The sequence below is a fragment of the Globicephala melas genome, chromosome 15 (assembly GCF_963455315.2).
Source record: "Globicephala melas chromosome 15, mGloMel1.2, whole genome shotgun sequence".
NCBI lineage: Eukaryota > Metazoa > Chordata > Mammalia > Artiodactyla > Delphinidae > Globicephala > Globicephala melas.
Window position 1 is genome coordinate 24,961,282 of NC_083328.1, and position 14,934 is coordinate 24,976,215.

Below are 14,934 nucleotides of genomic sequence, written 5' to 3' on the forward strand. Positions count from 1 at the left end.
GCTTAGTTGCTCCACAGCGTGTGGGATCTTCCTGGACCAGGGCTCAAACCCGTGTCCCCTGCATTGGCAGGCAGATTCTGAACCCACTGCGCCACCAGGGGAGTCCCATGTTGGGCTGTCTTTTTCTTATAGATTTTAGGAGACCCTGGTAAACAGGGAATGTTATTTATGGTACAGATATTTCTTCCCAGTTTGACTATCTTTCAGTTTGGTTTAAAATGCATTCTGCAATATAGAATTTTAATTTATTTGGCCTCTATGTTGAAAATATTCAGCCTCAAGATCTCCAGACTCACTCTGTCCATTACACAGTATGCTTCTTCCCAAGAAGGACTGAGGCAAGAGAGAAAGACATTCTGCATCCTTCAACAGAGAACAGAGTCAAGGATGAAAGCTTAAAATACTTCCCAAAAGGTATGCACACAAGCTTAAGTCAACAGATCTCCTAATTACAAGTGAAAGAAGCCAGACCAAAAAAAGAGTACATCCTGAATGATTCCATTTATATAAAACTCTAGGAAATGCGAAATGATCCAAAGTGAAAGAAGGCAGATCAGAGCAGTGGGGAGGGGCAGGAGAGACGGGTTGCCAAGGGTATGAGGAAATTTTGGAGGGTGACGGATGTGGCCACCATTTTGACTGTGGTAGTGTTTTCATGGGGGTCATCATATGTCAAAACTGTCAAATTATACACTTTATGTGCAGCTTACTGTATGTCTATTATACCCCATAAAGCTGCTTTTTAAAAGCACACAGTGTTACCTCAAAGCTCACGCCTGCCAAGGCATAAGCCTTAAAGTCTCCTATGGTTCCTTCCACCGCAGTCAAAACGTAGCCCTCCTTCTGCGAAGACACGGTATACTCCAGGTCACTGTGCAGTGGCCCAACACTGAGTAAAAAAGAAACACTGGAGATGGCTTTGCTTCAAATCCTGGAAGAAGCATCACCTGCCCCAAGGAAACCTGGCTCCCCAGTTTCTTTCTAGGCTCCCCGACTGATCCCAAGCAAATGTTTCTTAGTCACGGCCTTACCTATAGGCACCTTTGTCGTCAGTAAAGACTGTGATCAGGGGTGAACTCGCCCCCTTTTCACTGATGACAATCTCCACTCCTTCCAACTCTGGGTGGATCTGGCCTTCCAGAAATAAGCCTGCTTTCCCTTGTATCTCAATCAACTTCCCTGGGCAGCTTTCTAAAAAGGGAAGAGATAAACAGAAGACTAGGTTGGGGCTTCCCATTAAAGAAGGGCCTAAAACGGAGATATTGCAAGCCAGCTCCAATGAGGCTGCTGTCTGTACCAGAATCCTCAGTGACTGCAAGTGGCCCAAGCCTCTCACCATTGACGAATGGCCTTGTTCAACTGCCAGGAATGTTAGCAGGTACAGCCTACAAAGCTGGCTTTCCCCTGCTCCTCTCCCTTGGCTCTCACAGGCCACAGGTGAGGAGAGAAGCCATTACTGCAGGTCAGAGCCTGTGCGGCTGGACCTCAGAGGACCGGTATGGAAGGCTGCCCCGGACAGGCTGCCTGCTGGACAGCCACGCCCTTCAATACTCTCCTTCCAAACACAGAAACGTCCAGGGTTTAATGAACCCACGATGCTGGGAAAAGCTATTGGTAGCCTAAATATTCCACCAGCAATCACTTCTGGTTATCCAGTCCCCAAAAGACCCTCCCATAACCCCAACCAAAAAACATAAACATCACAAACAGTTCGGACACACGAAGACATTTCAGACGTTTCAACAACTGATGCTTTTGCTTTTTATCTCCCTTCTGGTGTCAACCTGATAACATCAAGGAAAACTGAGTCCTTTTCCAAAAAGATCCCCCAATTCTAATAGTGAAAGTTACGTTTACTGATTTAGACCTTTCGTTCATCCACTCACTCATCAAGTAGTAAGATCTATGTGCCAAAGGGGACTGAAGTGCCTTACAAAGATGGTTTCACTATAACAGCAGCACAGAATAAAATTTTAATTGCAGGGAAAGAAACACTTGCAAAGGTGTGTCATCGGCTCACTGAGCTGACATTTACCTCCACTGACGGTGGCTTCCATGGAAGGAGGATAAAAGAGCAGCTCTTTAGACGAGGGTGTGACAGTGATTTTCTCCCCAGACCTAAAATAAGTAAGATACTTCAATGTGGCTGGTCTGTCCCCCCATGAGGAAGGACATCAGAACAGACGACCCTGCAGGGAAAGCCGGAGAGCGCTTACCGTGCCCAGTAGGAGAAGTCGTAGGAGAAGGGGCCCTGTAACTCGTCCACCATCTCCTGCACAGGGGGCTTGGTCCTTCCCTCAACCCCCTCCTCTCCACCGGTCTTCTCCCTCTCCTGCCTGCGGCTCTCGATCTCGGCCAGCTGCTGCTCCCTCCGCAGCTCCTGCATGGACCTCAGAGGGCCGAGGACCAGGGCAGGTTCGCTGTCGATGGAAGATCTGGAAGAAAGGAAGGAGCGGTCCAGAAGACGAAGTCGCGTATCCCTATAGTCAGTGGGAATCAGACATTTCTGCAAGCAGAGATCCAGCAGTAAAAAAAACCCAAGCACCTCATAAAGCCACCAACACATTCTTCTCCTGTTTTGAATAAACTAATAGCTTTTTAAAAACAAAAAACTGAACTTCTTTGCCATGGTGGACGTATCTGATAGATCTGGGCTGGGATGAAATACCACTGACTTTATGACTTGAAGGAAACATCAGATTTCCCGTAGGACATGGAGTCCTTCCCACACCACACCACCATCTTCTGTCTCTCTTTCAACGTTTATTGAGAACATACTCTGCAAGAGAACCAGGCACTGGGGAGACTGTACACAGGACAGACAACATTCCCCAACCTCATGGAATCCACATTCTAGTGGGAAGAGGCAGACAATCAACAGAAAAACGTTGTCAGGTGATAAGTACAATAAGGAAAAATAAAGCAGCGTGGAAAGATAAAAGAGCTGGTGGGAGGCAAGGGGCACTACTTTTTATTAGGGGCTGAGCCAAGTCCCTTCTGATAAGGTGACACCACTGCCACCTGAAGGAAGGGCGACAGAGAGCAAACCACTTGGCTCTGGGTGAGGCCTCAGGCAAGAAGGTGTCGAGTGCAAAGTCTCTCGAAGCCTTGGAGGCAGCTCCCTGCCATGCTCAAGGGACAGCAAGGAGGAGAACAGGGAGGCCTGGGCAGAGGGACCCAGGCAGAGCCAGATCAGGTAGAGCCAGATCAGGTGTCAGACTAGGGCTTGGAAAACCTTGGTGTGGACCCTGAGGGGATGGAGTTTTAAACAGAGGAATGACAGGGTCTCCACTTTTAAAGATCACTTGGACTTCCCCATGAACAACACACTGTTATAAAGCAACAGCCAAAACTCGGACGCCAGACAGGAAGCTGCGGCAACAATCCCAGCAAGAGACAAGGGTGGGTGGAACCAAAGTATAGAGGCCAGGTGCTAAGAAAGGACTGGATGATGGATATATAGTTGGCCCTCCATTTCCGCAGGTTCCGCATCCGAGGATTCAACCAACCGCAGATGGAAAATATTTGGGGGAAAAGATATTCCAGAAAGTTCCATAAAGTAAACCTTGATTTTGCCACATGCTGGCAACTATTTACATAGCATTTACATTGTATTTACAACTATTTACATTGCATTTACATCGCGTTGGATATTATAAGTAATCTAGAGATGACTTAAAGTATATTTAAACTATACAGGAGAATGTGCATAGATTATATGCAAATACGACTCCATTTTATAAGGGACTTGAGCATCTGTAGATTTTGGTAACCACGGGGGGTCCTGGAACCAAACCCCATGGATAACGAGGATTGTACAGTTGAGGATTTGCAGATGGATCGGTTGGGTATGGGATGCAAGAGAAAGAAGAATCAAGGACCAACGAGAAAGATGGAGCTGCCATTTCTGAAACAGGGAAGGCTACAGAGGAGGTCTGTGGAGGGCGACCACCAGGAATCTGGTTTTGGATCCGGGAAGTACAAGATCCCCATTAGGGACCCCACCCCCGGCCATGTCCAGCTGGAAGATGCATTTCACATAATTTTCAGCAAAACCAAACTAAACAAAAACTCTTCTGAGGTTACAAAAATAAAGTTAATAAAGACTGAAAACAACGTAACACGGAGTCACTACTGGTAAAAATATGACTTTCTAGTCATACCAGTAATTCATACTTTCCAAGCAGGAAAATACTAAAAGACATTGCTCCAGCACCAGGCAAAGTGCCAGGCCCACAAGACAAACGCAGCAAGTCCTTCTCCTAGAAACCATGTCACCCTGGTGAATAGGTATCCCATCAATTCAGTCAGAGACCACGGGCTGCCCCTGACACTCCTCCCTCCCTGACCCCACGTGGTCAGACTGCTGCCGCGTCCCTTCAACTCAATCTCCCTGACAACTCTCCAACCCGTCCGCTTCTCTCCATCCCCACCGCCATCCGCCTGGCTGAAGCCCCATCCTCCCTCACCTGGACTCCTACAAGAGCCTCTGCCCCCACCTCGATCGACTTCCACTCTTGCGCCTCTTCTATCTGTTCTCCACTCAGCAGCCAGGGGGACCTTCTTGAAACAAAGAGAAAGTGATCCCTCTACTTGAAATATGTCAGAGTGTCCACGGGACACAGCTAAGACCCTTAACGTGGCTGGCCCCAGAAGCCCACCTCTCCTGCATGGACCTCAACCCCCTGACAAGGTCAAAGTCAAAGCACTTATGACAGCTTTTATTTTACAGTTCTGTATGTGACTCTTGGACTACTGTCCGCTGCCCCCATGAGACTCTAAGTTCCACGAGGGCAGGGGCTATCACCTACGCCCAGTGCCTAACCACTGAGGATTCTCCATCCATATTTTCTTCACGGAAGGACGGGTGGACAGAAAGATGGAGACACTGCTGGAAAGGCAACTTCAAATAAGGTAAGCTGGGAGAAAGTTACTCAGATTTCCATTCTATTTGACAAAGATGGTCATATTGTCAAAATTCTTTCCTTTCTTGAGAAAATTAGGGTATCAGATGCACCCACCACACAGCAAAAATTCCTCTCAAAGGTGACATTCACACAAACCTGACCCTCAGTGAGGGACTGCCTTTCATACACTTTCTCTCATGACCCTTCTCATATAAGGTGTCATCTCTATTTCCCAAGCCTTCGAGAAAGGCTCTAAAGAAAAATAGGCAATTTTTTTTGAATTTGCTAAAACGCTTGAAATACAGTGAACAAACCAGAGATTCTTTTTTTCCTTAGCAAAGACAGGAAGTGTAACGAGTTCAAACAGAAATTTAAGACGCTGAAACGAGCTGTCAGGAGACTCTTCCTCATCCACAGTTAATTCCTGAGTCATAAAAGGAAAGGAACAGGCTGTTGTGAATTTACAGCTATGTCACATAAGTATAAGAGCGAAGACTGTTTGTACTACGCCTAGAGATAAGAAATCAAGAATAATTTTCAGAGCGTCCATTAGAGAAGGTCTGGTCCACCACCCTCCCGTGCTCAGCCCACCATGGAACACTAGCCTTACTTGATAGTCACGGTAACATCCATCATTTTGTCAGTGGTGATAGTTCCAAGGACGTGGTGGCGAATGGCTGTCAACGTCAAGATACTGGGTGAAGACCTATAAATTAGAGAAGTGGAAAGAAAACACCACATCACCTCATGGTTCTCAAAGGATCACAAACAACATCACTTATGCGCGACCTTCCTGACCCTGAAATATACTATGTGACACTGCTCTTAGCACTTCAGAACTCCTGAAATACATACAAGTGTCTTTAAGAGTAAACTGATTCTCCACACCAAAACTTTACACCTCCAATTCCCTGTGAAACCCACAAGCATTTGTAAAAATAGAAAAATGGTAGACTTGAGCTTGAGAAATTCTCATCAGTGAGGCTGGAAGATTCAACAAACATTGTATTTAAGCCACTTCCAAACCACAGCCTTCCGTCCTGGGTTTACAGAATTCTTGGGAAAGAGAGCTTTACCTTCATTTCCTCAGTAATTTACCCAACTGTCTTAAAATCCTTGTCTAGAAATTCTTTTCCATGCCTAATCTTACCGCTTCCAGAAAAAATACAAAAAACTCCCGTGTTCTCAGCAATGAGTGAAGAAGAGAGTCACGCTCACTCTCCTCCACAGGAGACACACAGACACCCCGGAGCAGTCGGCGCCCGGCTTACGTGTCATAGGTGTAGAACGCTTGCTCGAACCGGTGGCAGGAGCGAGGGGTCACCTTGTACACGCCTGCAGCCAGGAAATCAAAAGTAATTTTCAGAGAAGAGCGTCTATTATGCTGAGCAATTCCAACATCCGAAATCCAAAGGCGGTGCCTCTCACTTACAACCTATCATGGATGTGCAACACGGGATCAGAACCTTTTCCGCTGCCTACGATGGCTTCTTACCAATGACCTGATCCACTTAAAGGCCCACTCACAAAGCAAGGATTTTCATTTTGCATAATTTAACAAGTCACAGCACTTGAGTCTACACAGACCAAGCTAACAGACACGTGCACGAGGAGGAACAGGAAGTACATTTCTACTGCGAATCAGACTGAGAATCTTCTACCTAATAGATTCTGTTAAAGATCCAAAAGACAGCCACAGCCTGGACTCCTTCCTATAAATATTCCTAAGAGGGGGCATGGGGCAGGGGAAGGCCCAGAAAATTATGCAACAATTGCAAAAACACTTTCATGCCATGAGCTCACGTGGGGTACACTCAGATTAGGGGCATATGATGTCATTTGCCAGAAGAATAGTTTCAGGAAGGAGCAAAGTGTAACAGTGGATTCTCCCAAATGGTCTTTAACCAACATTTTGGCCATATGACCGACCAAAACATGAAATTAGTTCAAATCACCTCTGCTGTTTCTGTCACACTGATCAAGCCTCAATGCAGTTACGAGTAGAAAAAAAATTACTAGGTTTCTTCATTCATTTTGTTTGTTCTTTCATTTGACGAACACTGACAGGGCAGCACTCGGGCCGGGTATTGTGCCAGGTGTTGGTACACGGTGGGGACAGATACGGTCCCTGCCTTCGCGGGGCTTGCCATCTACAGAGAGCATTCGACAGCCACGTGCACACCAGGTGTGACGGGTATGGGCAGGGGAGGAACTGGGCACTGTGGACACGAGCACAGCAGGGAGCTCTCAATGACACTGTGGGGCCAGTCTCCCTGGGGAGTAACATTGGAACCAAGAAGTGATGGGCAGGCAGGCAGAGCTGGGTGAAGAGGGGGTGGGGCAGGGAAAGCACTGAGGTAGAGCACAGCATCTGAACCACAGGCTTGCTGGCTGTCTCCCTAACAGCTGTCCTTCCTGCTTACGTTTAGGGTGAAAATGCGCCCAGCCTCAGGCAGCAAATCCAACCTCCCCAGGCTCCCTTTCAGCTAAAAGTGGCCTTGTGACACGGTTCTTGCCGGTAAGACATGAAGTTTCCTGGAGGATGCGGCACGGAAAATGTTTGCCCGCCCCTCTCCTCATCTTCCTGCCTTAAACATAAGTTTTCTGGGGCAACAGTAGGCACTTTGAAAACACAAGGTAAGAAATACCAGGGAAAGAGCTAAAAGAATCACAAAGACACCAACCCTAACATCTACCAGCTGCTGAACCCATGCCTGGTGCTGCCAGACTTTGCTACTGAGCCAAATTAACTCCGCTTGTTGGGGGCTGTCGTATAGATTTTGTTACCTGCAGCCAATGGCATCCTGATTAAGACACAGGACAGAGTGGCTGGAGCAGAGTGTGACAGGTAGAGCCAGATTATACAGGAGCTCAAGGTCTGATGAAGGGTTTTGTATAAGAGTACCCCCTATCTGTGGGGTATACGTTCTAAGACCCCAGTGGATGCCTGAAACCACAGGTAGTACCAAACCCTGTACATATTATGTTTTCACGTACACTAATAGGTGGGTAATGTATACAGCGTGGACGTGCCAGACAAAGGGACGATTCACATCTCCGGGCTGGACGGGAGCAGGATGGTGAGAGATTTCATCACGCTACTCAGAATGGCATGCAATTTAAAACTTATGAACTGTTTATTTCTGGAATTTCCCATTTAATATTTTTGGACCACAGTTGACCACAAGTACCTGACACTGTGGAAAGTGAAACCATGGGTGAGTGGGGATTACTGTATCTTATCTTGAGAACCAAGAGAAGTCACTGAATTGTTCATTAGGAAAATGCAAAATAAAACCACAATGAGATACTACTTTACACCCACCAGGATGGCTAAAAATCAAAAAGAGAGCAACAAATATTGGTAAAGATGTGGAAAAACATGAACCCTCAGGCATGGCCGGGAGGAACAGCAAATGGCAAATACAGCCTTTTCAGAAAACAATTTGGCAGCTTCTTTAAAAATTAAACATAAATTTATTATATGATTCCATTCCTAGGTATCTACCCAACAAATGTCCAAACCAAGACTAGTACACAAATGTTCACAGCAACGTTATTCCTAATAGCCCCAAGCTGGAAACAGCTCACATACCCACCGACCAGGGAACAGATACACAAACTGTAATATAGCCATGCAATGGGCTACTATTCACCAATAAAAAGGAACCAATTATTAATACCTGCTACAACCTGGGTGAACTTCAAAAACATTACGCTAAGTGAAAGAAGCCTAAAAAATAACAGTATTGTATGATTTCATTATATGAAATGTCCAAAAAAAGGCAAATCCATAGAGACAGAAAATAAATTAGTGGCTGCCTAGAGCTGGGAATAGAGATCAAATGTAAACATGAAGGAAGGATATTACTGGGGTGATGCAAATGTTCTGAACTGGATTATAATGACGGTTGTAAAGCTAGGTATAGTTACTCAGCATCACTGTACTGAACACATTTTAAATGGGTGAATTTTATGGTCTGCAAATTGCATCTCAATAAAGTCATTGACAGAGAAGCCACTGAAGGACTTTAAGCAAGGCGGGAGATGATCCAATCTTTATCTTAAAAAGATCACTCGTCAGGAGAGGTCATGGGCTGATGGTGCAATCCTTTTAGAAGTGAAAAGGGCCCAGTGGTCTGGCCCCAACTCCAACCCGAGAGCCTGCGAACACATGCCAGCCCCCACCTCTATTTCTTTGGGTAAAAACGCTGCTCCCTCCAGAGGAGCTAACCACGGCCAAAGTTGACAGCTTGATGCAAACTGAACCGAGATAGGGAAAAATGCCTTTAAAACCACCCTCTGGTGCCTTTCCATTTCTCTCACTCGTAGCACATCAATCCTTCCAGACTCACCGGGCTTGGACAGGCAGAATCGGTTGACGCCTTTGGAGAGGTTATAAATCCCCACGTTCTCAGGTCCATTTCCATCCTGATAAAATTCCTAAGGGACCAAAGCCAATACAATGACTTACTAGGGGACATGGAGACACAGCGATGATTAATAATATTTCTGTTTCTGAACCAGTCATCTGTTTTGCCCATTAATCATGTGAGCAGTTGGGTGCCACAGGAAAATCAAAAAGCTTCCAAAACTTCCAACAAAAACGTGATCTTTTTCATTCAATCAATTAATATTTATTGAGCACCTGCTATGCGGCAGGCTCAAGGCTGGGCCTTGGTTGCTGCCGTGGCTCTTATTTTCAGGGAGGCTTACATTCTAATATAGGAAGAGAGAAAACCCAGGTAGTCAACAAAGAAGTCAGTAGATTTCAGCTAGGAAGTAACAGAGCTTACAGAGAAATAAACAGGGAGCAGGATAGAGAGGGACCACCACAGAGGCCTGTTCAGCCTGGGCTCAGAACAGACCCCTCCTGAGCAGGTAACATTGGGGCTGCAGCCTGAGTAATGAGAAAAAGCAAATACACTCAGCTGTGCAGAAGACACATCATTCCAGGCAGAGAAGAGTATGTGCAAAGGCCCAGAGAAGGGACCGAGCTTGGTGTGGAACTGGCCGAGGCGGCCAGTATGCCACGGCCCAGTGAGTGAAGGGGAGAGGGGTAAGGGGTAAGGTACGAGTTAACGAAGGGCTGGCCACTGTTAAGGAAGATGGATCTCCGTCTAAGGGAAATGGAAATCCACTGGAGGGTTTAAGGGAAGGAATGGTTTCCTAAATGTCTATTACTTATTCTCAACTGGATATTAATCAACCCATCTCTCGTAACAAAGCTGTTTGTTGAGCACTTGTAGTTAAGCGGTTAGAGCATTCAACTGGTGTTGGAGACACCAGTCTCACTGCCTCTGGTGTCTAATATAAGTGGCCACTTAATTGCCATTTGCCTCCGTTTCTCCACTGGGACCTTACAGTGACATCTGCCATTGCTGGAAGTCAAAAAATTATATAAAGTTCATGACTGGGTCTACATAGGTGTACACAGGTGCTCCCTTTCCTGAAATCCACTGCGTACACTGCCAATCCAGCTTCAGTGACTACAAGAGAATAACCAACTCTGTCCTCAGCTGCACCTGTTCATAAACAATAGCAGTGTATGGCCAGGAAAACTTCAAATACGTAAGAGGGTTACTTAAACCTTACCATGCCCCTGGGGAGTGAGTATTATGATCTCAATTTTAGAGGAGAAAACTGAGGCTCACAAACACTAAATGAACTTGCCCGATGCTACAGAGCCCACGTGCTTTGCACTACGGCAACAGCTTCCCCAAATCACTAGTCAAAGTTAAAATTTAATGTGGAGCCAGGACAAGGAAATCTCCCAAACAAAGGCATCTTTCCAATAAGGGACTTAAAATGCTTCCTCATGGTGCTTTCCATAATAGGTGGGTGAGTCTAGGGGCAGAAAAGGGAATCCGCCTTGACTATCTATGCTGATAACACTCTTAGCATGCTAGTTCTTCTCGCTCTCCAAAAGGCGAGTGTCATTCCACATAAGAGAATCCTCAGAAGCTCCGCTTACCAGAGTGATGGCGTGAGACAGGGAGCATCTCAGCATATAGCCCGTCTGCCTGAACTCAATCGCTGACACATCGTCCTCCAGAACCTCCACCTCTAGACTCTTGTTCTTCCAGCACCAATCTTCATGCAGGATGCTGACTGCAAAGGACACAACACACACCCCCGTGGGAACAGAGCACACCGCCTCCCTGAATGCCCCCAGAAAAACAGTGCTAATGAATCCTATGTGTGGGCCTCTATACACATACATACCAACAAATATGTATGTGTGTGTGTGTGTGTGTGTGTCAGTATACACATAGAGCTAATCACACTGGGAATAAGTAACTGCTAAAGAAAAACTGAAACCAGTGGCTATTAAAATCACCAAGAAAGAAATTCAACTGGGCCTAAGAGCAGACTACAAGTAAGACATTCAGGGATTGGCAAACTTTTTCTGTAAGGTGCGAAAGAGTAAATATTTTCACCTTTGTGGGCCACATGGTCTCAACTATTCAACTCTGCATCTGCAGCACACAAGCAGCCACAGACGATAAACAAACAAGTGGGCGTGGCTGTGTTCCAATAAAACTTTATTCATAAGAACAGGCAGTCGCCCTCGGCTCATAGTTTGCCAACACCTGACATAATAGAAAATATAATTCCCCAGAAAAATCAGCCTACTTTATAAGCCATTCACTGCCAACAGCTCCCAGCTAAACTCTGACATAGCAAAAATACAAGCAATGGGAGCTTCTCAAGAAAGGCGGAGAAAAGAGAAACAACATTCGCCAGCACCTTCTGCTTCCCAGGCCCTGTGCAAGGGGCTTCACATACTGGATTTCATGAGTCCTACATTCTGCAGAAAGGTTCTATGACTCCTATTTCGAAAGGGGAAACTGAGTCTCAGGGAGATCAAGTAAGCTGCCTCGCTCACACAGCTGCTAAGTGGTAGAACACGTCCGTGTAATTATTTCACACTCTTTTCCGGCATTTAGAAATAAAATGGCATGAGAAGAAGTGTGTGGGTCATCCTGATGAGGCGGCAGTTAGCTCATAAAGCCTCAACTTCTGCATTACTGCCCAAGGCTAAATAATGCACATTCAAGGTCAAGGGGTAAAGAAGAGTTAAACAAGTACAACTGTACAGCTGGGATGCAACTTGAGAGCAGGTTTCTAGAAAGTTTAGAAAGACAGGAAGTGCTGCCTTCGGTTCTTACTTTTGTATTTTCCGGGCAGCACGTTGTCAAACGTGAAAGTCATCGAGTTGACCTTGCCGGAGAGCTGGAGGCTCCGCTTCTCGCCCTGGCGGCTCAGGGACTGCAGGGTCACCAGCAGGTCACCGCAGGTGTCTGCAGAGAAAAGATGCGGGGGCCTCACTTGACTGCCTTGTGAACCATAGCACCTGTTCGAACCCTCAATCTCTGTGTGCTGCTTCCCACCCCTTAGCTCCTGAAGGACAGTGCCAGGAGGTTCCTTCAAAGCTAACATGCATCTACTTGATTCTAGGAAGTCTCCCCCTATGCTTGTCATCGGTACCAAACAATGAAGCCACCCAGCAATTATTGCATTAGGGGAAGTAATATCTATGGAGCATCAACAGGAGCAAGAGAAAAATAGACAGAGGTGATGAAACTTTATTGAAAATCCACTTCATACCAGGTATAGAACTGGGCCCTTTATCATCATCATAATAATATTACTAATAATGGCAAAGATTTATATGGCTCTTGCTGTGTTCCAGGTACTTCCAACGGCTATACATACAGTAACTCATTTGATCCTCACAACTACCCTGTGAGGTAGGTATCATTAACATCTCTACATTACAGATGAGGGACTCAAAGCACAGAGAGGTTAAGTAACTTACCCCAGGTCACACAGCGAATGTTCAAGCCCATGCGGTCTGGTTCCAGAGTCTAACATCTTAACCACTGTGCTACACTGCCTCTTGACATGACCGCATTTAAGCCTCATTAAAACCCCGAGAGCAGGAGTATTCCCATTTTACAGAAGAAAAACCTAGGCTGGGCAAGTACATGCTTACAGTCTCACAGTGGTAAGTGACAGAGCTAGGATGGAAACCTGGGCCCAACTACCATCTTCCTTTCAGAGTCAGAGGGCAATAAAAAGAAACCCACATGTTCTTCTGGAAGCCAAGGCAGCATTACTCAAAGAGAAATGTTATGGTGTTTGTGGCAATTATTCAGAAAGAACTGCACACGACACAGACTCTCAGACAGACACCACTCCCCTGGAGCAGCTTCTGCTTTTACCTTCAATGCCGCTCAGTGAGGAAAAGCTCACCAAAATCCCACCTCTCCCCACTTACTTCTTTGAACCTATCTGTTCTTGCTTTCAGTTGACATCTTACCCAAACAAGAGACTTTCCCCGAAACCGATGCCAAAAACTGCACAAAGGCCACGTCCATCACAGGCCTGTCAGTCACAGCCAGAAGCAGCATCTGAGGCTTCAACATCAGCCCCGCTCTGGTCTCCGCCTCAGGAACCATCACCTGCGGGACACACAGAACAAGGTCAGCGGCTGCATCAGGGCCGCTGCTCCCTGGCCGACGTGGCACCAGAACATCCACCTGGGCCCAAGGCTAAACGGATTCTGTAGGACGAAGGTTCATTCCTAGGCCTAGTTTTATAATCACAACAAATCTGCATACAGCCGGTGTGAAGGAAACATATTTCTAGGCAGACATAAAGCACTAGCCTTCAGCAGCGCCAGGTGTACACAGAAGCGTATCAGGGCACGCAAAGCTGTCATTGATCATGTGCACCCAGGTGGAAACCATACGAAATCCCAGAACCTGATCCTGGCTTGAGGTCACTCGTGACACAAGCTGTGAACTTGTGGAGGCCACGTGGATGACCAACAGTGGAACTGGGCCATTTCTTCTTCCCTCATTTCTGTGTGCCTTTGTCAAGCTCACAAGAGGGACTGGGAGAGGAGGCGGTGCTTGCCTTCTTCGTCCCTGGTAGAGATCACATTCTGGAATTGCCCTTCCCTGGAAAAGGGCCTGATTATGCCTCTGAAAGGGCCTCTAAAGGCTTGTCCGTGTGGCCAACGTCACAAGACACTGGCTGGCTGGTAAAGGAGCTGCCCACCCACACAGTATGCTGTTCGTGGAAGCAGGGGCAAGGCTGTGCGCCCACCCCATCTGCTTAGCGGGGGCAGGGGGGATCCCACTGGCCCTACAGGAGAGCAAAGTCTTAGAAGGACCCTTCCCAGTCCCCTCCCCTGCTCTTCCCCAGGGAGCAGCTGACTTGACGGGTGAGAGCCTGAGACCCCAAGGGGCCGGTGGCCTGACCTCCGCTTCTGTCTCATCTCTTGCCCACTGCCTCCACCAGTGCTCAGGCTTTCACCCTGGCGTTGAGACTACAAGCCAGGGTCTCCCCTGCTTCTCCACCTGCCTGGATGGAGAAATTAGGTGGTGCCTGCCCAGCATCTTCAATTTACAGCAAGGCAGGAAAAGGGAAGCTCTGTTTGGCCTCAGGGTCCAGAAGCCATGCTCTGTGGATGTTACTGAGCTGCCATGAATAAAGAGTTCACTAAGATCTCCTTTGGGGACCCGTGGATATTCAACAGCAGCCAGAAGCCTGAGAAGGTGGAGGCATGACTGGCAGCCTGATACTAACCCCTAATAAACATCAGGACTGGAAAAGAGAAAGGCCTGTTGCATCACCTTCAAACCAGCTGCCTGTCTGCTCTAACTGTGACATGCAGGAATGTAAAGATTTGAAAATAAGAAGTTGGGAATGGAAATGCTCCTTCTCTAACCCCATTTTAAAATAACCCTTTTTAAATCATTGGTGTTTTTTTCAAATATCTTAAATAGAACAAAACTCGTCATACCTGGACTTTGTAGGTCCCTGGTTTTGCTTTAAAACAGAATGATCCCTGAGCATCCATCTCCACGGTGACCAAAGACTTGTCCTTGTCTTGAGAGGACAGGACAACTTTGTATTTACTCATCTGCTTGATAGTGTCGGGGAAGCGAATGATTGATATCTGGCCACAGACACTGAACCTGCAACAAGGGGACCGTTCATTCCAGCATGAGAA

At 46.7% G+C, this 14,934-nt stretch overlaps 1 protein-coding gene across 1 annotated transcript in view; it reads right to left on the reverse strand.

Moving 5' to 3' along the window:
• Nucleotides 1-14,934, reverse strand: part of LOC115867691 (BOS complex subunit NOMO1) — a 52,510-nt gene that overhangs the window by 15,364 nt on the left and 22,212 nt on the right. The window contains exons 12-22 of the mRNA XM_030884060.2: nt 14,725-14,899; nt 13,234-13,375; nt 12,080-12,211; nt 10,882-11,018; nt 9,263-9,350; nt 6,179-6,242; nt 5,518-5,613; nt 2,217-2,435; nt 2,036-2,118; nt 1,032-1,191; nt 763-889 (exon numbers count right to left, since the gene is read on the reverse strand). Of these exons, the coding sequence (XP_030739920.1) occupies nt 763-889; nt 1,032-1,191; nt 2,036-2,118; nt 2,217-2,435; nt 5,518-5,613; nt 6,179-6,242; nt 9,263-9,350; nt 10,882-11,018; nt 12,080-12,211; nt 13,234-13,375; nt 14,725-14,899 (1,423 nt within the window). The remainder of the gene's footprint in view (nt 1-762; nt 890-1,031; nt 1,192-2,035; nt 2,119-2,216; nt 2,436-5,517; nt 5,614-6,178; nt 6,243-9,262; nt 9,351-10,881; nt 11,019-12,079; nt 12,212-13,233; nt 13,376-14,724; nt 14,900-14,934) is intronic.